This window comes from Lepeophtheirus salmonis, chromosome 1, assembly GCF_016086655.4.
Source record: "Lepeophtheirus salmonis chromosome 1, UVic_Lsal_1.4, whole genome shotgun sequence".
Lineage (NCBI taxonomy): Eukaryota > Metazoa > Arthropoda > Copepoda > Siphonostomatoida > Caligidae > Lepeophtheirus > Lepeophtheirus salmonis.
This window is the reverse complement of record NC_052131.2, coordinates 47,761,794-47,789,061: the sequence shown is the minus strand read 5'-3', so window position 1 is coordinate 47,789,061 and position 27,268 is coordinate 47,761,794. Positions and strand designations below refer to the sequence as shown.

Sequence of the window (27,268 nt, the reverse complement as noted above, 5' to 3'; positions counted from 1 at the left end):
TGAATTCGTAAATGGATTCTAAATTTCCAACTTGTGCAAATTTGAACAAGCTATCTATGAAAACAAAAAAATCATATGCCTAAGTACATAAGTTTGTCCTAGAAAACGTCATTTTATTTATATTTTTACTCCGATTGAGACATAGATCTTTTTTCCCAGAATAGGTGTTTTAAATAGAAATTCATTATTTTTCCAATAGATGGCTTTAGTAATGTGTATCCCTTGTTGTAAAAGTGCGATGGTTTTACATTACATGTCCTTAGAAGGATAAGGAATTGTACTAAAAAAATATCAAACAGTTTGTGATTGTTCCACAAAGGTTTGTTTGAGCGTGTGTCAAAGATGGGCACCAGCCTGCCATTATGATGTCAATGATTGGAAGACCAATTGTCAAAAATGCCAATAAAATAATAGAAATCGTCAGGTCTGACCTTCATTTAGTTATGGTTTTGATTGCCAAGAAGATAATCAATCATGAAAAAAAAAAAATCCATTAAAATGATTGATTTCTTTTAATACACCTATAAGGTATATACGTACTTTATACATTGACAATTCTAATTTCATAATCTGTAATTCAATTTATTTTTCTTTGGTAGTTCCTTAAAATTAAACATATTAAACAATATCCGTGGTGAGTAAGGAACTTTTTATTTTAAGGTTTCAGAGTTAAATAATTAATTAATTGTTAAGATTAATATATCTTATTAAAAAAATGTGAGAAAGACCAATCTTAATTTAAATTTGTAGCTTGATATTTTAAAAGTGTTAAACATAATAATTCAGGCCTTATTTTGCTCTGATATTTTATCTTATATAATGTGTATAAAAAATGACTCACTTGGAAAAAAGAAAAATGTCGTCATTATCCCAGGTATCTAAAGTTCTGTGTGCTAATCAAGGCACTTAATGAGCTATTGATTAAATACCTACCTCCACTGATTTCCTCTAAATCATTTTGCATTTTCTTAGTGGAAAATGTTAATACTCTCTTGATTACTCCAGGGAAACATACGTAAGAACTATATATAATATTTCTAAATAAAGTTTAATCACAAAATTTAACTTGATTATCCTACAAATTTGTAAGTATTCAAGATCATTATTATTATATTAATAATAATATTTTTGATTATTTTGTAATTATATCAGTTTAACTTTAGGAGTTTTTTTAAAGCCAAATACTTACCCAGCTCCAGAAAACTTTGTATATTATACTTACTAAATTTTATGACAACTCAGTTAATCTACGTCATTCGACTGAAACAGTAGATCTTATTATAATTGTATGAAAAGATTATATTGTGTAAGAAATTCATCAATAAAAACAAAACAAAAAAATCCTTTTTTCAAGTAAAAAGATTAATTTGAACAATGTATAAATCTTGTTTTTTTTAATTAAATTGAGAAATGTCAATTTGTATAGCCTATAAATAAAATTATGTAAATCCTATAGCTATATATCTTGGACTGTTTAATACCCACATTTTTATATACTATGGTAAAAAAATGAGGTTTATTTTGTCAAACGATCAGGGTGAGGCTGTAATAGAAAATAGTATTATTAGAGATGATAATATTGTTCAATTGTGGCAAGTGTAAAAGCCATCCCTGAAAAAAAGGTCATAAAAATAATGAAGTCCAAAGAAGCCAGAAGTGGTTGGAGGACAACTTACCTTTCTGGTCAAAGAAAATGTGGCCCCACTACTCACTTTTTGGGTGCTTGTTGAGTCCAAGGGCTGCACCGCCCAAATATCAACAACCCCAAGGATGCCATCAACCATCACTGGGACGCCATGTCTGAGGACTACATCTGCAATGGGTGTAGGGCGTTCCGTACCCGCCTGGAAGCCATTATTGCTGCCAAGGGGGGCTACATCGAGGATTAGGGTAGACAAGACATCATATTAGTTATTTTTATTTTATTAACATACCCTATTACAACTGGTTGCTGAAATACATCTTGATAAAGTTCTATATTGCAATTGTAAATATTTTTTCGCTACACTTTTTTCATTTTCGTATATCCTCCAATATGGCTGAACATTGTTCTCTCTTCTTCTTGCCCACAATAGCTGCTAGTAGGAAGGAGAGGGCAAGGGTGAAGGGTTTGTGATATGATAAATATGTTGTTGTATATACAATATATATATATATACATAAAAGTCTGTTGGAATTGGCTTAATTAAATTAACACATTGAAACCATATGGTAAGATTTGCAGTTGTAAATACTGGTACTAATAATTAAATAATGTTAAATCCCCCATCCAAAAATTATACATATACTATGTTGATTTCATTTTATTGAGCTTGTTCATAATTGCCAAATATTAATATGTATTTATTATTGTATGAAGTATAATATTTTATGAGTAAATAATTTGTGGTGGGGGGGTGGGAGGCTGGATTTCGATATGAGTATTATCTGAAATTTCAGCCTTAAAATAAGTCGTTTTTTTAATTACTTCAGTTTAATCCCTTGGTATAGTACCCAACTTAGATCAAAATGTGGGGTCTGAGAATCCTAATCTCAGAGCCAAAGCTCATATCTGAACAATAGAATTCAGGATCAACGTTAGAGTAATGCCAAATTACATATCCTTGCCATTTACGGAGTGGTAATTTTGTTTATTTTCTTTCTCATACGGTTGCTTGCAGTTATTTATTACAAGGTCATTATAGTTAAGCTTTTCTTCTCTCAAAAATTATTCAAACTGTCAGGGTGACTAGGTTCATTTTTAGTTTCTTTTTGTTTTTACATAATGACAAGACATATTTTATGCATGACTGGCAATTAGCATGATATCTAAACATAGCACTCCAAACTATAATCAATAGCAATCTTTATAGTGTACACTTCATCTTATAAATAAATAGCATTATAGTATGTAAGTATTATATATGTTGTTATTTCGAATTGCTCAATCTCTTTAATTAAAGTATATACAGTTATTATGATTGTGTTTATGACATAAAGTTTTATTTTGTCTCCTGATAATAATTATAAGATGTATAACTTTTTGTGTTCAACGTTCAAGTAAAGTAATTTTTCCTAACAAAAGTTTTTTTGTTGTTGTTGTTGCGGATCGGATAAGTCTATTGAATTCGATAAAGTGCACTATCTTTATGAATAAAGTAATGTTTGTCTGTTTGGATGCTTTCCGTCAAGTCGTTTTTGAGTTTAGAACTTGATTTAAGAAATAAAAATACAATTGATCGTGCGTGTCAAATTAAGAAAGAAAAGGATATGAAGTATTAATATAATGTATGTATAAGAATGGCGCGTAAAAATGAATGAAATCTTGCAAGCCCTTAGGTCAACTCATATTTTATACAACTCTATAATGTATAAAATAAGAATTGAAGACTTTTTTTTAACAACGAAGGAAATTGGGCTAAAGTACTTGTTGTTACGTCACGTCATATTATTTTTTGAACCTGTTATTATTATTATTTCATTCTTGAGGAGAGAACATCAAAGTATTGAGTAACAAAGTGTGAGTGTCCTCATGAAAAATAGAGAGTAACACTGATGATTTTTGGAGAGTTATCTTTTACATATTTATGTATATTAATAAAAAAAAAACCTATATCATTAAATCAAAGCTTGTCTTGTCGTCGACACCTTATAACTATGGTCAATGCTCGGTATTCCGCTTGTTGGTGATAATGATAACAATAGAAGAAAAATCGTTAATTTTCTTCAATTCAAAAGCGTTGAGTAATCGTTAAGTGTTAAAATGAAAGACTTTTGCAGTAGACACACTGATCCAGACAAGAAAAGAAACAAAATTTTGATGAGTAAGGCCCACAAAAAAATAAAGTTTAAAATTTACTAATATGGATTAGATACTTTATATTCTCCTTTTGTTCCCCTTTCCTAATTTATCTTTCACAATTCATCTTGACTAGGTTCAAATTTTTAAAACGCTAATCAAGACATATTCTAAAAGTTTATAAATTGGTCATTCTTACTCTTCTTAAGAGTTACACAAACAAGGTTATCTTAATATTACTGCAGTTTTTATTTAGTTGGTTGTTGTTGTTTTTATATGTTTATACTTTCAGACAAAACAAATTTAATTATTTCAAAATATGAGATGTTTCATGCTGAGGCTCTAGTTAGTTGAAATGAGGAAGAAACTCGGGTTGAAAACTGACATTTCATAGAAAAAATATACCTTAAAAGAAGTAGAGATTATTTATCCAAAAAGTAAACATTTAAATAAACCCATCATCTAAGATCGAAGGAGATATTCAATATAAATTGAAAAGCACTTCCAACGCTTCAAAATTGCTAGGTAATAATTTATGTTTTGAGTTATTTTAAAAAGTATTATATCATGCTCATTGCTTCGATTATACTCTAGAGTGTAGTAATAAAGCCACATATGGTAAAAAAATCGTATTTATTACGCTTGAATTTCTCTAAAAATTATTTGGAATCATGCTTTTGATTGATTCTGAGCTCACACAGCACCCAATTTACACACAGCTTTCGAATCTACCAATATTCATGCACAATATTATATCCAACACGTTCCTTTGAATCTCAGATACGTTGATGAGCTTCACTTTGCGATCATTTACAATTATTTGAAGGTTTTTTTCATGATTTCGTTTGTAACCAACTCTTTCTGTCGTTCACTGCGTGCATCGTCTTCGGCGCTCATTTCATCTCATTTAAATTTAGCAAACCATTTTTCAACGATTGATTTTGCCAATGCAGAATACAAATTATGTTTATTAAGTAAGTCTTGACTTAAAAAGTACTTTGTATAACCAAAAAGCCGTGCTTCCTCAACACGCAAAAATTATTTTTATCCATTTATCCAAAAAAGTTGCTTCACTCACAATCCTATATCTCACAAACTCATTATCTGACTACTTACAAACTTTTATATATATCGTTTGAATGTTACCACTAACTAAAATGATATAATTTATCTCATGTGGTCCCGTCTATGTGTAAGCCTTCGAACTTTTTAGCCGACCTAATATGAGTCGTTCTTATATAGTATTTGTGTTATATGTAATGTATTAACAATAGTTAATTGATCATATAATTTATTAAGTAACTGTGTACATAAAAATAATCATTAGTCGTCATCAATATTGGATTATTCAAAACAAAGCAATTATATGTTTGATTATTGTATTCCTTACTTAAAGTATCTCAAACTTACATAAGATAAATGTACATCCATATAGATTCTAGGTAAAAAATATAATTAATCCTTAGAGAAATTAGTAGAAGGGAATTATATTGATATGATATATGATAGGCTATTCCTTCAGGAGTGTATAGAATATACCTAATTATCTATATGTACAACACTAAAAAAATCATCTATAGCTCATATATGAGTAAGTTTAGCACATTGAAACCTATTGGCTGGTGGAAAAATCCATCTTCGTTCCTTAAAATTCAAAATGTCCACCTTTTGCATCTACACGAGGTCTAAAGGCCTTGCACACACTGATGAAATACTCATCAGTCATGGCCCTCCACTCCTGCTCAATGGAGGCCTTCAGTTCAACGATAATTACATGGGCCATAGCACAGGCCTAATCCTCAATGGTACCCAAACCCCATAGTCAGGTCAAGGAATATGGCAAGAAAGGAGACCACAATATCAAGGGCATCAATTGTCTAAATTATCCTTGCCCAAGTTGTTTGGCATAGCTTAATCTAGTGGCCTTAGTATTGCTGTTATAAGCTGGCGTTTTTTTGAAATAAATGCATAATTAGCTGTCGATTGCTAAGAAAAACATTGTCCTACTTGCCAAAATGAGCACCTAGTACGAGAAAAAGATTGACATCCCGGTGCTCCTCTGCTTGAGTGGAGATTTTTCCCAGAGGAGATTGGAGCAGACTGGAATCTCGAGGAAGATGATTTACAATTTCTCTATGCCGTTGAAGATCGGGGAGGACCTTAGATACTCTCCAGGAGCATGTTGGAAACCCCTCCGTCTCCGTAAACCACCTGAAGTTGGCCTTCAAGAAAAAGCCCCAATTTCCTCAATTCCTGACATGGCCAGGAAGATGAACAAGTCTCCATCAGTGGTGTCCAGGATACATTGTTGTCTACCATAAGGAAATAAGATTGCATAACAATGTAATAACACATTTTAATACATATATAGGGATGATTTATAAAAAAATTAGGCATTGGAGGGATAGTTTTTGAATAGACAGTAAGTGTTAAGTTCTGTTATTTGTTGATCTCATTTTGACATCAAATTTTACTCTATTTTCCTAGTCGTATTTATGAAAAAAAAAAAATTATTCTTATTAAAGTTGGTTATTTAGCTCTAAAAAGTGCCTATATTAAATAAAAACACTCTATTGGCCTGGATTTATAATTTAAAAATTATAACTTTCATTATGAAAAATACAATTGTAATTATACACTTTTTTTTTCTTATAGTTTTAGTAAATTTTTAGTTGATATTTAAAGAAAAGGTTAAAAAAGTTTTATTGAATTTGAAAATGTTAACCAGTTTGATAATGTGTAAAACTAGGATTCATAGACTTAAAAAGACATTTGGCCAAAAATTTTAGCTTTATCTAGTTTTTTTTTAAGTCATCGTTCACGTCTGTTAAAATTGGTAGGATCTTGTAGCTATTATTAGACTATGTTGTCACTCTCCATATTATTATCTTCAAACCTTAACAACTTTCCTTCTAAAAATAAAGAAGTTCTGTGAGTTAAACGGCTTATGGTTTAGTGAGAGAAAATACTCTGTTAATAATTTTCTCACTTCAAAAATTTAATTTACTATGGTATTATTACTCCTACGAACAAAATACATTTGGAATCACAATAGCTATACAGTTTGAATAGGAGAGTTGTGGTTTGAAGATTATATTACGCACACTCCTTTGAAAAAAATTGTATGGACACGTAGCCCACCTAAATTAAATTGAAAGGGTGAAATCGTATACATTTTAAAGTTACTTATAGAAAAATATTCATGCTACCATCAGCCATACTAGTAAACAAATAAGTTGTTGTGTAGCAAACTGTATTTGAGAAAAAATATCATGTGGTCATCGTTTCACCACTTGGTTTATCGATATTGTCTACACTCTACATATTTCTCAGATTGAGGGAGGAATGAAAAGAAACCAATGGGGGATGTTTACTTATATTTGTTTATAAACATAACGAAAGAGAGTGGCACCATCTAATGACACCATAATACAACTCCCTCAATGATAATATTATTTATTAAAACACAACATATATATGTAACTCACAGAGAAGGCGCTGTGAAAAATTTTCAAAGCATGTGCCAATTTATAAAAATAAGGTATAGACTGTGTACCACTTTGTGGATAATATATATATATTTTTTTAGATTGTTCATGAAAAGGAGTTAAAAATGAACGGGCTTTGATTTAGATCTCGATTTCTATTTCTTTTTCTTTTCCGGATTTGTTCCTATTCCTACGTCATGAGCATCACATTTTAAATTATAACATTATTTTAAATAAATATAAATTATATAACATGAGAACTACAAAACACGAATAATTAAATTGAAGTTTGATTATATTCAGTACGTAGTCTTAACATGTATGTAATAGCATAGAATAATGTTTACACTTTTATGCAGAATGAACAATAATAAAAAAAAAGTGTAAAACAATTCATAGGGTAGGTAGTTAATAGATTCTTCTATTAAACACATTTTATTTATACATAAGTTTGTTCATATTTAGTGAATAAATTAGAATATTCTCCCATCTATTAATGATTGATTGTAAAACATTATCTCATTATACACTCTCATGATCATAATAACCAAAGTCGATTAGATAATATTTATAGTAAAAAGAAATCTATTATTTTTAAGAAAACCTTTTCCCCCAATGAATACATATTTATGTCCTTGTCAATCAAATCAGTGATTACATGATGTCAGACTCGACGATTTCCATTATTTTATCCAAATTTTCGACAATTGGCCTTCTAGCGCATTGTGCATATTTGGTATTGATGAAACCAAAATTGCACGAGCTCGGCTCTTACATTTTCAGAACCATAGACATCATTTACATTTTCAAAAACTTGGCTGTCGTTTTTCGTCTTGTTTGAAACAAAGCTGTAAATATGGCGTATTTTCTTTATTGGTGTCCATCTTTGACGACGGCTCTAACAAATCTGAGTCAAACAATCCCAAAACAGATTTCGATTTTTTTTAAGAAGAGATCTTATTTTTTTAACACCGTCTAGTTTAAACCAATCACACTTATACAATACAAGATACACATTACTAAAGCCACATTACACATATTACATCTATTTAAAAATAATTTATTTATTTTTACTATGCCTATCTTATATTTTAAATCCTACAGTGTGCGTAACCCAAATCTGAATAAGCATAAAGAGTTTAAAATGGAGGATAAGGCGTAAAGTTACATGCTTAAATTTCTATCAAGGTTTTATGATGGTATGTAGAAAATTTGCAAGTAACTTTATATATATATATATTAATCATATTGGTAGAACTTTCACAGTCGATGTAAATATATACTTTGAATTAAAAATGATTAGCACTTATATCTAGTACACCAAAAATATTTGAAGTTAGATCCCTGGTTTGAAAACCTACAATTGGTCCGTACTACCCAAAATCAGGGTAATACTAATGTTTCATTAATATAGGTACATGAAACTAAATTATTTTATTGTTTATATTATATCTAGCTACTAATTACGTAATAATATAAAAATAATATAAATAAAATATAAATATGATTGATAAAATGACCTTCACTTTTTATATAATGAGGACAACCAGTGTTTGTCAGACTTCATATAGACTACACCATATATTTTGTAAAGTTTGACAAATCTATGCCAAAATTCAAAGTCGTACCAGTTCAGGATGCACCTCCTACAATTCAAGGATTGGGAACCCTCATGAAAATATCAAAAACATCCACAAGGCCATGGCTAATATTACTTCAATTAAGGTGTATACTAGTAATTCAATAGTATATTGATCACGACAAATCATTTTTTTGAGAACATGGGCTGAAAATTCCTGGGCTTCACTCATTAATGTCCTATTTCTTTTATTTGCCTCATTTTTAAGCAGTATTAAGCTTCAAAAGACAGCTGTCATCATTTCATGATAATCTCTTTTTTATTTTGTGAGTTAGCGTGACGCTAACTCGTTATTTCTAGAACAATGGATCAAAAACAATTTAACTTTTAATTTTACATTCCTTCTTGATAGGAAAAAATACTTTTGAACTTAAGTAATGGCTCGAAAAAAATAATGCAAATACAAAATAGTCATAATATTTTTTTTAAATACTAATAGTTTTGAACTAAAAAAAAAGGTTTTTTTTGGTAAGCCCGGGACTTTTTAGCCCAAAAAATATATGAAAACTATAACACTGAAACAATTATAGGGATTACAAGAGATTGGCTATTAAGTAATGAATAAATATGTGAAAAATAAAAGTATACCATTTAGCTATTTTTAAAACAATATATCTTTCAAAAATAATACTAATTCGAAAAACGAGCATAAAATAGAACATTCCTAAAATTTCAAGTTATCTAATTTATATATATATTATGAAATTTTCATTTTTAGGCTCCAAACATCTCGAGATTGACTTGTGAGAGAGTTATTTCTCACTTATATTTAGCTACATTTTTTTCCACTGGATAAAATAATTTGACTTTATTTTTCCCAGCCTTGTTTATAGTAAGAGTTATTTAGTAGTCAGCAATTTGAAAAGTGTTTTTTTATTTTATTTTTGGAAAATATTATCATTATTCTTTAATTTTTTTGAGTAAAGAATATTTAAGTATAAAGTGAATACCCGTGAGTGTAGTCAGGAAAGACGGAGAGTCCATCTGATGATTATTTGGATAGTTATAAGCATCGATTCAAATAAAATGAAATTCGGATATGTTATGAAAAAGGAACCGAAAATCAATGTGGTCACCCTGATGTTTTGAAATATATTTATGAGAAAAGAAGCTTAGCTCTAATCAAGGTTAATAGAAATACAAAGTTATACAATAACGCGTGTACGACATATGTTTGACTTTCACAACACTTTTCAATATTAACGCCATAGTGTATGAAATGTTTTGTCAAAATATGTCCATCTTGCTCAGCAGTCGCACCGATACATCAAATTGAAAATTCTAGCATGCCCGATTACATGATGGTCTAACCTTGTTTTTGTATTAATTTTGGCTGTAATGACGTTCCATTAAGTTAGCTGCCATTATCTATGAGATGCATTAAATAAACACCAACCCCACTCCGTAAATATCAATGATTAAGGAAGGAATTACTCTGATGTCCATATTGAATTCTACTCCGAGTCTAACAAGGACCTACACATATAGCCCTGCAACACATTATCCGTGTTACTTTTCGTATTTCAGGCACTTTTGATTGCTTTATTTTTTTCGCTCTTCCAGGCTATAAACTGTTAGATCATTTAAACTTGGTCACTACATAAATCCGGCTTCTTTTTCTAACGGCGCCTATGGTTTAATTTATCATTAAACATTTATCAAAATTATTTTCTAATAATCCGCTTTGATTGCAATGGTAAGAAAGATCATTTTGTAGAGTGCAATGAGAAGGCAGGAGCGAGACTGAACATAATATGTACTTAATAATTAATAAATAATACATTTGTTTTACATTAGCTGTGGGTTTATCAGTTTGAAGATAGTTATCGGATACACTATAGTCATTTGTTATAGGTAGTGATGTAAATCGTGTGTATATTTTAACTGGCTCGTTTTTCTAACAGATTGGTAATCTGAATACATCCAAAATACACACGATTTGCATCACTAGTCAATGCCCATAGGTGCATGTAGAATATTTCAAACGCCGAGGCCTCTAAAACTTTTTTAATTGCCTCACATGAGCCTTTATCTTCGGATGACATCTGTACACTTTTCAGCACTAGTAAATTTGTATATCTCACACATTTGATAAAACTTGTAAAATACGATATTTTCCTGTAATTTTAGAAATTGATGTGTAGATATTTTATTTCAAAATCAATGATGACCTTTAATGTTCATTGAGGTTTTAATTTATTTGATGTATCTACATATTTAATTGATAAGTAAATACCTTTTTGCGTTAAGAGATAAAAAAAACAAAGTTTGTTAATTGTTTTTTTTTGTATTTAATTGTCTTGTAATATCTAGATATTAAAAAAGTCTGTATCGGTCTTTGTGCTCAAGTGGTTGTGCTCAAGGAGCATGTGAAGAAAGTTGAAAAATATTTGGTGTGGCTTAATAAACTCTTATCCAAAAAGAAACAGAAAAAAGCCCAAACTCCTCTGGTAGTCATACCAACTATTATTTCTTTCTTATGTACCCCAAGACTATCTTTGTCATATTATTTATACACATTTAGCAAAATGAATTAATAGTATAAACCTACATAGTATTTTCTTCGATGCTGTACCTATTATGAAATTGCTTAGTAATATTTTTTATCAGCGTTCCCTTGCAATTTCTATGTGACATCCACAATTTCTTCATATAAATAATTAGATGACCCACATATATATATTAACGACGAGGGATCAACAAGAAGTATAAGGATAAAATAATTTATTGCTACGTTTCTTCATCAAAAATAATAAATTTTGAAATATCCATGACGTATCATCGAGAGAGTCGACAGTTGACAACAACATACATAGGATACATTTATATTAGCAAGGTCACATCAATTTGGAGATACACCAGTCGAGCATGTTTTTGTATTGCCATTTTTACATTTTTATTTTGTAGATATAATACATTATATGAATGGATTTAATTGCTCAGAAAGTCAGGTTTTCGTAAACTTAAGATTGTAAGTAAAACAAAGAGTGCTCAAGTTGTGTGAAAGCAGATCTAAAAAGTCACCCTCTCGAATCAGCTATTGCTGATCGTATGATAATAAAAAAAGTTATATTAGTTTGGTAAAAAACAAACACAATTCAGAAACAAAAAAATAAACACTCTTGGGCCTGACTCATACCCTTGGATCAACAACAACAACAAGAATAGAGGCAGTGTTGGGCATCTCTCCCCTCGACATCTAAATAATTACAAGCACAATTAACGAAGTCGACATGGAGACCAAGGCACTTTCTCCGGGGGACCTGGGATGGCGTTGGTGATCCTCCAAGGTGTTGTCGCCATAGTTTCTTTTGCCGAAAAATACTTGATCAAGTTGAATTGAATGAAGTATGTGATCATACTACCGGCAATCGTATTTGGGTCGACAACTGTCAAGTTGAACACCCTGATACAATTATATATGAAGACAGGTCTCCAAGCAGAAATCAACACCATCATACAATCCAAAAACTTAATAATTCCATCGGATTTATTATCAGGAATTGCTGCTATTCTAAATCCATTTACAAAAAGTGATACAATTAAGAAGTACAAAGAAATATTACAAATTGGAAAATGTGAAATAAACATATATCTCGATTGGTGGAAAGGCCATTCAGATATTTAAAAAACGCATTTGCAGACTACCTTGCAAAGAGTGGTACTGAAAGTCTAAATTGTTTGTTCGTTGCAGCCCCTCCTAGCTACATAAAGAAGATAGTGGGTGACTTCTTCTTCGAAGTTTATGAAAGAATGAAACATACACACATCACATGTTGAAGAAACCAAAACAAAGGAGAGTCAAATTTTCGCGTCAAAGCATAAACTTACTTGTTCAAGCCTACAAACGTCATGGGCCACTTTTGGTCTTTCTGAGCAAATTGAAAAATACGTTTGTAATGTGCAATATTGGCATGGAAGAACATCAAAGCACAGACCACCTTATTAACAGATGTACATCGCTCTCATATGAGATATATCTAGACATACAAGAAGAAGATGAAGATATCTTTATACTTAAATGGATGAAATATAGAGAAATGAAACAAATGATAGATAATAACTTTATAATTAAGTAGGACTGAATATCTCCATATACTCCTTTGTGTGGTTGTGTTCTTTGCTGTATGTGTGAATAGTTTTGTAATGTATACATATCTCTGCTATTGTAAAATGTATGTATGGACTGCAGTAAACAGCAATAAATTCTTAACTAGCTTGGTAGGAAGAGAATTAATATATTGAAAAATTTAATTTGACAACTATTCAAATAAAAAAGAAGTTACAACATGTTTGATCAAAATTATTGGAAACAACTTTTTATACACTCAGCAGCTGATTTGAATATAGAATATCAATCAATCTTAGTAAAGTTGTCTATGACGTAAACAAATAATAATAGCTAATGTAATAAAGTAAGAAATCACTGGAATGTGTATCTCTTTTCTTTTTTTCCAAATAGAATAGTCCAAAAAAAAAAAAAAAAAAAAGACTCGCAATGATATGGCAATTAGACAATTTTTTCATACTGTGGAACTATTCTTCATTTAATACTAAGGAATTATTCACAACTGAACCAGATGTAAATATAATTCAACTGATCATAGTTCAAAACACTAATGAAGGGTGAGAAAAGTCAAAAAAACAACAGCTAACAAAAAGTTTACATGATTATTATTGTTCCCTTGTTTTCATTTTTATTTTACCCTCAAATGTAAATCAATTTGTCAATACTCACTACACCATATATTTTAATTTCTAATACGGAAGTTTTCAATGACCCTTGAAAAGTACCAGACGGTGAAGAAAACAACGTTTCTGTCTTATAGAAATATTAGGCGATCGTATGAACGATTTTAATGATATTATGACGTAATAACGGTAGCACCTATCATTACCTGGAGTAATTAGGCAAAGACAAAGGGACAAACTTTGGATGAATAATAAAGAAGATAACTCCGCAAGAAATATTCAATATTACCTTCATTTTTCATAAACACTCGTTTCTGATGAATTAACCCCAATAATATTCAATTAATAATAACAAACTTATCTTTTCTTCACTAATTAATGAAAATTTTCGGAATAAAATCTCAGGTTATTACCCCATTACCCCAATAAAACGATCAATGGTGAAAACATATACTATCAACAATTTGAAAACGAAGATTAAACTAGCTGATCACAAGCGTTAACACCCGTATTTACACAATACTTCAAATCAAATATGACTGTACGGAATACAGACAGAAGTATATTATTTTTAAATCGTTAGATTGTTTTTTAATGGAGTTAACGTTAATTTTTATAGAATTTTTCACCACAAATCTTTTTTTTTTTTTTTTGCAATATAATATATGTTTCACTCAATTCAGTCAAATTGTATCAACTCACTGAATACTCAAATTGTATCTTATAGACATATAATAAAATGCCCTAATTTCCTTAATGGAACATCTTCTTTTAGATAGAAGGAAGGAAGAATTGATGTTATCACATATAAATACCCCAAGAGTAAACGTATATACGTAATTACAAAGATAATTTATTTTATTAATATAGATAGAAACCTGTAAATTGTTTAAAATTTCTTCCATCTATCATAAATAGTTTTCGAGTATCTATGTGAGAATGTCTAAAGTATTTTTAGAAAATTAATGGCGGAGAAGAGCTGTAAAGTCTCGGAAAATGGGCTTATGCCTTATTTTTTGTTCTCAAAATGACAGCAAGAAAACCATGGTCTTCAAAAGAAAGGAATTTCTATCTTTTACAATTTACCATAATTTATTACTATATTATGTACATAAAATGTAAAAATTATAAAAATTAACAACTATATTTTTAAGAAATTAATGTATTTAGATATAAATGATAATTTTGCTACGTTTCTACTTTTGCAGATTTGGTCAAGATCGTTTATCAGACCTCAAAATCATAGATCAACTCCTTCGTACCTATGACAGACGAGCTACACCAACGAACAAAATAGGTAATGTTTGTAGTTGTAATTATTAAACAATACCATTAAACCACGAGCAGATTTATCTATTTTTCAAATCCATGATATTCCCTGGAGAAACAAACTCTAAAAAAATATAATTTATAACCACATCTGAGATCATGTAAAATAAATATTATAGTAATTAGAAGGAAAGGACCTTGATCTTTAGGATTCATCCCATTGGACTATTTTAGTAACAGTTATAATAAACTGTTATTAATTATGAATATTTATATTTTAATTAAATTTGTTAAACTTTTAATGAATTTATTTCTTTGACATTACAAAGTACACAGTTAGTATTATTTATATTTCAAAAGGACAGGAGGGAAAATTAATAAAGCGGCAAATAAAATTGAGTGGCATCAATTGGATCTATACCAATTAGGTATCCTGTGGAGCACTTATATCCCAGTCCAAGCCTATAGAAATTATCCTTCTTTAGGGTACTTTATTTTTCCTTATAAGACGAGATATCCCCCAAAAAAATCCCATGTCAAATCTGTTAAGATTAAGGATGTAAGAATATGCTTTTGGATTAGTGCTATCATTACACACATAATCTCCAATATTAATATAGCGAAGTTGATCTATTTGTCCGTATGAATGAATGAAAAACAGTCTCACGGTCAACTTTAAAACGTGCTCCCTTATGTATATCATAATAATATTTTGATCTGACAAATTAATGAAACATATATGCTCGTATTAATGAAATATTGTAGGCGTATGCATATAATATCCAACATGTATACAAGGTGCATTGTATATAGTGATCCCTGATTTATATCATCAGAGGCGTCTCTGGGATTCCAAAGTAAACATTTTTTATCTTAATCCAGAGATAATTGTCGGTTTAAAAAAAAAAAAAATGAAAGCGGGAATAGGGGAATTTTTTAGGGCATTTATTTTCTAAAAGAAAAGATCATTTGATCAAATTCTGGTTATGGGAAAAAATGTCAAGAACGAAAATCTTTTTCCGAAAGCTAAGCCTTTCTCACAATATTATCCTTTTAACGACCTTCATCATTAACATATTTTTTGATGATCTAAGAAAAAACAATGTAGTTTTATTAATGAAACATTTTAGGGATGTGCATGTAGTGTAAAATATGCAGCACCATGTCTGATTGTTTTTGTTATTACTCCCACATATATATCATAATTTATATGTATTTTAAGTCTATGTTAAGATTTGAATAATATATATACGCTTGTATGTAAAAATAATTAATTCTTGTAGGCGTTTTGTATTTAGAATATGGGGATAACTCGTTGTGTTTTTTTTTTTTTTTTTTTTTTTTGTTAGTGAGCTTTCTTAAGAGTAAAATACTCATCAGTAATCCACTCATATTATCATTATTTCTGTTTTCTCAAACTCAAATTAGTATTCTTTCATTCTTGAGGAGATAATTATATTAATTTATAAAAGTTGTTGGAGAAGTAACGCCCAAGATTTGTTGTCTTCTATATTATAAAAGCAAAGTTTGTCTTTTAGCTGATGTTTAATTACTCCAGGTAATGCCGTGTACTACAGCTAGTATAAGATATAGCAAAGAATGAAATTTGAAACAACTATGGTTTACTCAATAGCTGTAAAATTGCAAATTTTATAACTTTGAAATTGGGCATGAGGGTTGTTTATTTAAAAGTAATTTGTTTACAAAGTAGAGATAGTGGTGAGGATCTTGCAGCTGAGAGATTGTAGAAAAATTATTTGTTTATGAGTTTATTGTTTACTTATTCTTTTTATTACCACAGTTGAGTATATTTGACTATTATGGAAATATGGATGTTTTTTTAGTTTAAACATAACCTATTCAAAGGACTATATTTTACAAAGAGAAGATTTTAAATAAGTAAGACATAATAAACACTTGAGCAAGGCTACTCAACTGCTGGCCTGAGGTCCAAATTCAGAAGTAAGGCCAAGTTGTTTTATTTCCTAATTTCATATAATAAAAATTTCCAAGCATTTGCATAGAGTTGTAAATCCTAAAGAATTTTTAGCGTTCGAGTTTTCTTAATTTTTTTTTCTTCATATTCATAAAGTATATTTCTTTCTATAGGAAAGACTAAATATCGAACCAACACAAATTGAGTTGAATAGAAAAATGTATCTAAATAATTTTGTCTATTGAGTGGCACTACCTTTAAATATGAACAATCAACAGCTGTAAAGCTATTTTCTCTTCCCTTTGACCTACAACCCTCTGGCGCCCACGATGGCATCAAGACGCCTCCTGTAGGCTTGCCACTTCTTTTTTATGTATTCTTGTGACATATTGGCCCAGTTTCCATTTACACTGGCCTTTGTGGCTATGATGTTTTCCTGCATCAAGGAATAACCATTTTTCTGGATAACTTACCAATATATGAACAAATGAAATTTCTACACAGTGCCATGAAATGTTTAACGTGGCTAACTTTATTTATTTCTGTATCTAAAATACTCACCCGAACCTCTCATTGCCAATGACCTATTGTTCACCTGTTTTATGTAATTGATCAATTTAAACTGTGTTTGAAATAACAAAAGCATAATACTGCAAAACCCTGACACTTTATTTTGAACTCTTTTTCTAGTTTAAATATAAACTGTAGTATTATTGTCTTGATACCAATGTTTTCATACCAGTTCTGGTTTCATAAATAGCAGAGGTGACTTGAAATTGACTCTAAAGGTGAGATTTGTGATTCGACATGGACTCAAAAGCCATTTCATTATTTTGCCTAGATATAAAGTACTCATTAAAGTATCTTTATACGTCTGAGGACTTGATAAAAAACTTTAAAAAGACTTGAAACTCAAATTAAAGTTGCTGATGTTATCCTTTTTCCACCTTTGATACTATTTATCAGAGTTAAAAAAAAGTTATTTGGATACTACGACACTTATTCACGCACACTGGTTCTAAAAATAACCAATAAAAGGACATTTATTGAATGTCAGAAAAATCAAACCGTTATATTTATTTACAAAAATCCTATCCCTAACAATAACGTGATACAAAACTAAACAAAGTGCAAATTAAATATTTCAAACTTATCACATATTTTTTTCGACGAAGAATCAGTAGAAAAAGTTTTAAGATTTATATTTATTATCGTTTGAAAGAATCGAAACATATTTTGACTAAAGAAGATTACCAATTTATCTGAAGCCTGAAGCAGTAAATGAAAAACTATTTAAAATATACATTGTTAAATTGCTTTTTGAAAATAAGTAAATCCAATATAGATTTGAGTCTCGATATACAGGGTGGTCCAGATAAATGGAAAAAACTTTAAAAGGCTTATAACGAACGAACTAGATGGGGTAAACCCATATTTCATTTATATCATTTGAAAGCTACATTTAATTTCATTCAATTATTTATTAAATTTAACAGCCAAGACCTGAGCCCACGCAATTTCTATCTCTGGGGGAAGGGGGAACATGAGGCCTGTGCTAAGTTTAATTCGTCTGTTGAGGCATTGAAGAACTACATTAGCCGTAAAATGCCAAAGCTGGATTCGTATGAGGTAGACCGGGCCTACCAAAGCTGCCAGCGCCGTGTGGCCGTGGTTATCAAGAAAGGTGGATCTTATTATAAATAATTGAATGTGATTAAATGTAGCTTTCGAATAATAAAGAACTAATGGGTCCAACTCGGCTAGTTCGTTCCCTATAAGCCTTAAGATATTTTCACAATTTATCTGAACCACCCTATATACCAAAGCTTAAACATTTTATTTAATATGAGTATGAATAGGGAATCCATTCTTTTCCATTCGTTGTGTATTATTGCTCCAATTTTGCATCATTTCTTAAAATTAGTACGTCTAGGCTATATAAAATTTATTGTATATTTAAATAAAACTGTGATAATAACAATTAAAGATTGAAACTCTATTGCATCAACTCAAATTAAATGGGTTACCACGTCTATTATGCGTTTAGACGTAATTTATATCTAATTACTTTAAATATTATCATCTATGAAACTCTACACTTCCCCCTCTAAATTAGAAATTTTGTAATCTAAAATATTTATTGCTTGGGGAGAGAAAATGCAATGTAAATAATTTCTTCTACTTCCAAAATTAAACAAATTATGGGAATTTCACTGCTACAAACAAATACATTTTACATCAAACATACCTCTAGATTTTAAAAGGGGAAATGTTCCGTTTTTAAGGTTATATTATGCAAAGTTCTTAAAAATGAATTGTTTATTTGTTCTTTATAAAAGGATACTTATTTATTCTGCGCACATGATAGATGTTGGAACCCACCTTAAAACTATAAATAGTTACTTATGACCTCATTATATAAATATAATGTGTTAAATTTAAATTGAGTTGGTGTACCCTAAATCTCTCAAACGAAGTAGGCAAACGTACCTATGAACTTGAAGAGATATGGTTGTTGTAATATCTTTTTCCCCATGCAAGGTGATACCAAGGAGGATTAACTCTATCTTCACTTCACATGAATTTACTTAGTTCATTCAATTAATAGGATTAAGTCATGGAGACATTGTCGTTAATTGTGGAGTAATATTTAACGCTTTTAGCGAGAAAAAAAGTGTCAATCAAACTCAAAGTTTTTATTTGAGATACGTAGAATCAAAGCTTTACTCACATTTAAAAGTACTATCTACTCTTAAACTTTTTTAATTGTAACAGTATATTTGAAAATTAATTTTTTTATTCATTACATCCATAGAGTTTAAATTAAAAGTATACAAAAAATTTCATCTAAATTTAAAAATAGATTAATATAAATTTGAAAATAATAAAATAGCATATTGCATTAGACCATTAATTTAATATATTACTTGATATGACTTATATAAATGAAACAAATTGCCTTTATTAGTTAATGTAAATTAAGTGATAGATAAATTATAAGTATTATTATATATAATTTGCCAGACTTATTAGTCAAATAAGTATAATCAATTTAGCTTAATTGAAGAGAATTATGCCAAAATATAATTTAAAAATATGTTGCTATGGACAACTACTCTTTAAAACTACAGTCATTAATTTGCACTTATTATAAACTGGCGGTTGTATCTGGCATTGCCTGGAGTTTTAGGCGTTAACGTTATGTCATAGCTAAGCACGCTCGTTGCTATATTATTCCTTAAATCAAGTAGTAACACTCAAAAATAAGGTATCAGGAAACATCCGGATAAACTTTGTTTAACTTATATAGATAATACATATATTTATACCATTTTTGGAATGTGCAAAGGGGGGATGATTTACGTGATTAGGGATAGATATTTTATAACGTAATGGCGTTACAAAAACTGTTTCTAATATCAATTAAATGTAGTAATGTTTTAAATGCATCGTACCTAGTATCACTGTTGTACTGATATACTGAACTACACTTGTTGGCATATATAGGGTACATTTTCAATTACAGTTTTACTATCATAATACCCTCAACTAAAAGATGGGGCTTTTAGTCTATCTCAATATAAACATAACTTTTTTATATCCATGCACATTAAGCATTCTATTTTTAGTTAAGGGTATTACGATATTAAGGGTAATTAAGTATTTCGGTTAGTATCTTTTCAAAAAGAAGATTATATTCACAAAAAACTTTTTAGAGTTTTTACTCATACATCCCAATTTAATTTGATTCAACCTTTCAATTTTGAATTATGTTTAAACTAAAAGCCACATATCCTTCATTTAGAAAAAAAAAATATCCTAATTGAATATTTCAAAATTGTATAGGAGAAGCAGATTAAAGTAATGATTTGCTCCTTTAAATTAATGTTATAGCTGTTGAATATAATAATATTACACATATAAAACCCATAAAAGTAAGATTAATCAAATAATTAATTTTTTTAAACGTTTCAGAGTAGGCTGAACATGGACACAGTGGAGATAACTTATTTTTTGATATTTTATCAAGATAGATTACATATTTATAGTCTAAAGCTGTGAGATTTAATAATTTATTCTGTCAAACAAATCGGTTGATGTATTTTATCTTTTTTTGTTTGTTCATTATTTAATAAGAGATGTGAACTTCTACCTCTGTAGTAAGCATTCTCGATATTTTTGGTGTAAATTTAAAAAAAATGAATAACAAAATAAATATATATGAACTTAAATATAAATATAATATTTTCCCTGCTCTAATGAGATTTTAAATGTAGAAGGAGCAGTAATTCATTATTCCGCCTAATACCCCATAACAGACAGCTGACAGTTTTAATTCAGTACTACCATATGTCTTGATCCGGTCTTCTCCTCACACTTTTATGTAAATATCATCTCTAATTATGAGTACTCATTAAAATACTAGTATTAATACAGTGTGCAAAATCATAAATTTCTTTTAATGATGCCTGGCAATCAGATTGTAGTATTAATTGCGGGATGGACGTTATTTTATTCTAGAGGCAAAATTATAAAGTTTTCTGAGAAATACAGTTAGTCGCTATAATGTGTTGGTGTTTGCCGTCAAAATATATATTGGCATTAAATAGTTTGGCATAATATTTTATAATTAAACTAATTGCTATTTGGTTTTTGATTTTTTATTTCTGCAATTTATGAAAATCAGGTAATTGCTTCGATTTCTAATATTGATAATACGTTTTTTTTAAAATTAATTATTCATAATTTGAAATTTGCACAATTATTTGAACGCAAATTACTTCTTTTTAAAAGATTTTAACGATCTAAAATTAGTTTTGTCAGATTTGGTGTCGAGCAAGATTTTTAAATTGGTACAGTTTGTTCAAATCGATTAATTGAAACTTGATTTATTCTGCAAAACTTATATTTTAAAATAAAATATTACCAAGTACTTAATTAATTAATCATCCACAAGTTATGATATTATATGTTGCCAATATAATTTTGCATATTTTTGTAACAACTAATTATACCCATTAAAACTACCAATGAAAAATATTTAAAAATAAACCAAAAGAATATAAAAATCCCCAGGTATTAAAATAGCAAAGTTAGTTTTATTCAGTGGTTATATTACAACAAGGGACGTCACCTATCTACTATGATTTTCAAAACTATGTAAATGAACACTTTAAATGTGTACTATCATTATGTAACTAAAATTCAAAAAAATCTGCTGTATAAAAGTTGTTTTATTGTCTCTTGGAAAAAGGAAGTTATGTTGTTGCACTCTACTTATGTAGTAGACTATAAAATGAAAAATTATAGAATGAAAGTTAATCATGCCCTAGTACAGGGTTCGGAAGCAAAACGTGGACTGTTAATAAATGCTAATTATATAATTAAAATAGAGAGGTTTTGTGATTTTCCCCTGCATATTCCGAATCTCCTATCCTTTCTGCATAAGTAAACAATAATAAACATTTCTCAAATCTTTCATCATGAGTGATCATGAAGCAAAAAGGGAGAGGATCTCTGACCTTCTTGATGGCAAAATTGAGGTGGCTGAGATTATGGACATTGTGAAGTGTTCCAAGAGCCTCATTTTCAAGGTAGCCGAGATGAAAAAGGACGGAAAAGATCTCTCAAGGAAAGAAGGAAGTGGGGGACACAATTTGAAAAGGGATTCTGAGTTTCTGGGGGACCTGAAGAAGAAGATCAAGAGGGACCCCGCAAAATCTATGATTCACCTCTGTAACGATTTTGACGTGGACGAGGGGACAGCCAGGAGGGCTGTGAAGGAGGACTTGGGGTTTTCCTCTTACACAAGTACCCCACGCCACCTGTTGACGGAACGAAAATGCAGAGGTGCAAGAAAGTTCGTGCGTGGATCAAGGCAGTAAAAAAATGTTCCTGAAGGTCGTGGGGACCGACGTTGGCAAGAAGATGCCTCCCTTCTTTTTTAAGGCAGGGGAGAAAATCGGCCAGGAGTCCTACTACAAGGTGCTGAGGTTCACCATACTGTCTCAATGCCGCCTACCAGAGGAAAACTATATGTGCATACAAGATGGTGCACTCTCACACACATTGGACAAATTCCAGAAGTTCTGCGCCGACAATATGGCTGATTTTTGGCATAAGGACATGTGTCCATCCTCTTCGTCGGATTTGAACCAGTTGGACTTTGCTGTGTGGGGCACTTTGGAGATGGAGACTAACCGGACATGTCACCCGAACATGGACTCCCTGAAGGAGATGAACAACTTGTCCGAACCACTAATCATCAAGGGATGCTAGGCTTTCCGCCACCGTCTGGAGTCTGTGACTACTGCTGATGGCGGCCATAGTAGTGAACATGGTCACAAAGGTTGTGTCTCAAAATTTTGTAAAAAAAAAAGATTCAAAACTATTTATCAAAAATAAAACTATTGACATTTTTCTCAAATCAGTCATTGAGTCCACGTTTTTGCTTCCGAACCTGTATAGTTTTATTGACATGAATTGTGTTGTGCTCCAATGTAAGACAAATATATTTTCAGTTAATTCAAGAACATCAAAAGCATTATTTATGGTGCAATCGGTAGTTCTTTAAAAATCATATCTATGGATCGGGAGACCTGAGATAAAATAATAAGTCCAATTTGAAAGAATATTCATGAATGACATATGATAGAGATATCAAATTGACCTGAAGGTCTAAAGAAGCACAATTAAGAATTTTTGATACACAAATAGCATATGTGAAGGGTATATTCATGGAGAAGACTCCAAATAACTTCAAGATTAAATGGAAGTAAGAGAAATCATTAAAAAGTTCGATCAGAAAAACGAGGAGATTTTATTATTAATAAATGAATCACCCCCAGTGCCGAAGCAAAAAAAAATTCATAAAACCACTCATATAAAAATCCCTTATTAGAAATTGAGTCTGAAGTAAATCAATATTTGTAATCAAACTTACTCAATACGATGGTCGATTCGGTTGACATGAAAGAAAAAGACTTAGCTAGAATTTATATTCAACCACCCAATTCGATGGAAGACGAGATTAGTTATTAACTCATATGATGAAAAAAACTTGCCAAGAGCAAATATCAGTATTATGGACATGTTGCACACCTGAATTCCTCACAAAATTTCGACATATCGTAGATATTCCTACAGACATAAATAATCCTATCGATCCCCAAAATTATCACCAATTAAAAGAGTATCGTTTAGAATATAACTTTAACTTCAATTATTTGTTTATTTACACTAGAAGGAAGAGAGGTTGCTGTATATTATTAATATATAACTTCTGTATAAATAACTATATTTTATTAATGTATTATAAATAAACACAAGAGCTGACTCCAAATATACCCAATAAAAAAATGTCGAGGCTAGCCCAATTAAAAGAGTATCGTTTAGAATTTAACTTAACTTACCTTAGTTATAATAATAAAAATCCACTGTAGAATGGGCATGTTAACTAAAAGAAACCGTAAGTCAATATGGTAACCTTTGCAATTTGAAGAATCAGCTACAATCAGCTGTCACAAGGAAGGAAGGAGAGAAAGAAATGAAAAAGGGCAATTGTCAGAATTATTCCGATGTCGTTCCACAATTCTATTCTGAGTTAGGGACTTACAATTATAACTTCGCAACAAATCCTCAGGGGTAAGTTCCGTTTTTTATGAGCACACAGGAACGTTCAAACATATTTTGAATAAAATTAAATCTATTGAGGAAAGGATGTTCAAAATCCGAGAATTCAATAATAATGGCAACTGGTAAGGAAAATTAAATTTGTTCATTATACTACCAATTACAAATTATCGGTCAAGCTATAAACACACCGGATTTACATTAATACTTATTTATATACATTTTAACAATTGAAGGAAAACAGGTTGTTGTATATTATTAATATATACCTCCCGTATCAATATATTAGCTTTAAACATGAATATTAGGGTGTAGATAGTTAATATTTGTAAAAAAAAATTATTGAAATTTTTTTCCAAAAAATTAAATTTTCTAGTGAATATTTATGGATTTTTGAATTTTATTCCACAAATTTAATGTATGAGTTTTTTTTTCCAAAAATGTTTTACTTTCTTTAAATAGGTTTTTTTATAATTCTTTCCCAAAATTATGATGTGACGAATTATCCATATACGGTAGAAAGTGTTAAAGTAAATTGGTAGTAAGGCAAAATAGTTTAAGGATAAAGTACCTAGCACCTTTTTAAATATAGGTATTGTATTGGTTCAACAATCACCTTATGTTGTACATTAAGGGGGAAAAGTACATTCTATACCTAGTAGAGTAATATTTTATTTGTTATAATTTTTGCAATAAATAGTTATATAAAAAATTTAAAAAAAACTCATAAAACTTTTGAAAGACTGTTTCTTCATCTAAAATAATTATTTTCAATAAGTTGCTTTAAATTGATTTTTTGTCAGCCTGAGTATTACCTATAAACCCCCTGAAAAGAGCCTCGGAATGGCTTATTTGACAACATAAGGTGCATGGAAAAAAATTACACCAATCAATAATACTTTGTTAGAACATCATAATGAACTAAGACTGACAAAAAAATTCCGTGGGAAACTTCATGCCAGACCCTACACAAAGTACCTTGAAACCCCAGAAAATTTACATTTTTTCACCCCATAATGTACAAGGGCAAAACTTGCACGAATGTAAAGTACTATGTCAGCACATCATAATGAACCAAGAATGAGAAAAAATTTCGCCGGAAAAGTAAAAGTCAGATCTTCTGTGTGGTATCATTACCAAGATTAAAAGTGGAAGGACGATAACAATAGGCTTAAGAGGAAGCATGGAAGTTGTGTGTTGTTGCATTGGTTGGGTAGAGGATGCCACCATATTGATTTCTAAAGATCCTCAATATCGGTGCAGAAGCGTGCTTGGAGTTCATGGAGACAATAGTATTTGCTTGGTTAAAGGGCAACTATCCCAAGAGCAATTATATTTGCATGTAAGAGTTCGCCCATGGCCACTTAACAAAAAAAAAGCTCAAAAGTTGTGTGAAGACAACTTTAGCGAATGTATATCCTTGGCCAATGTGGTCTCTGTCCTCACCAAATTGCAACCCTCTTGACTATGGGATATGAGACGCCATCGAGAATCAGTCATGTACCACCTCCTATGTGAATGTGGATGACCTAAAGGCTGCTGTGGATAGTGTTGGAGAAATACACGTGAAAAAGATCGGCAAGGCCTAGTACTGAGGCATAGTGTGGCCACATTGAAATTTAATTGTTTCCATCAAGTAAAACAAACATATAAAGTATCATAGTCTAAATAATTGTACTTTTGTGAAAATTTTGATAAGGTGGAGCTTAGGAAAATTCGTTCACGATTTGCAGGGATACACTGTAGCTTATATTAATTTCATTAAATACATACTTTCTAATAGTAATTCTCATAAATTTATTATATGTAATCCCTTATCATAAAGAGAAAACTAAGCCTAACCACACAAAATGTTATTTTTCCTTTTAAAAAAATAAACCTAAGAAATTTATCAGAAATACCATTAAACTTTATCAATATATAACCTCTCCCTTCTATGAACATAACTTGAACGACAGAATAAATCGCATAAAAAAACACTAAATCTTTAGTTTAAAACTAACCCAATATCTAGGACGTACTATTATGCTTGAAAATAATTCCACATTGTACAAAATTATAATTTATATACGAAGGAATTGAGGTCTTAATAATTTAAATGATGTCTTGAGCTACCATGAAACCACTCGCCCTAAAATAACGATTATAAAGAGGTCCATTCAGCTCTTCTTCAAACATACAAAAAAGACCCAAACCCTAAACGTGATTATGAATGCTTCAAATCATTCAATCAAAAGTCAATATCGTAATCAAGATCCAAATCTGGATGAATTCAACATTTTTATGAAGGCTGCAATGAGGAAAGTATTGACGGAAGATCAGGTTAAAACATTATGGAGCCCAATACTCACAGCCAAAGAAATATATATATGAAATACAGAATAGTCTCGGGTTTTCAATTTCACCCATGAGTGTTTCAAAAAGCATGGAGCCTTTGCAGTTATTCTAATTTGACTTGAACATTAAAACACAACTTTAGGGAATGCAAAACACTGGTGTCATGGTTGAGGGTATTTTGCAAATATTTGAAGAGCAGCAACCAATCATAAATTACATAAATTGGTTTCTTGCCATAAATTTAAAATGTACCAATGCATTCAAAGTAGCAGCAAATTTCCAGAAAATGTCGTGGAAAAGGGCATCCTTGAGAATCCATATCTCAAAATAAGTGACCCAAGTTGTAATAAGGGAATTCAACATGAAGGAAGTCATTTTTTCTATCAAAGTTTAAGGATTGCTTCGTTTCTTGTATGTCTGCTGTTGATGTAACTTGTAACAGTATGTATATATATATATATTATCAGGGATTCAAATAATATGAAACGCCGGTATCT

General features: G+C 30.3%; 1 protein-coding gene across 1 annotated transcript in view; it reads left to right on the top strand.

Annotated features, from left to right (window-relative positions):
- The window catches only part of LOC121131851 (glycine receptor subunit alpha-4), a 185,715-nt gene that overhangs the window by 100,781 nt on the left and 57,666 nt on the right, over positions 1-27,268 (top strand). Inside the window, exon 3 of the mRNA XM_040727239.2 lies at positions 14,806-14,894. Coding sequence (XP_040583173.1) covers positions 14,806-14,894 — 89 coding nt within the window. The remainder of the gene's footprint in view (positions 1-14,805; positions 14,895-27,268) is intronic.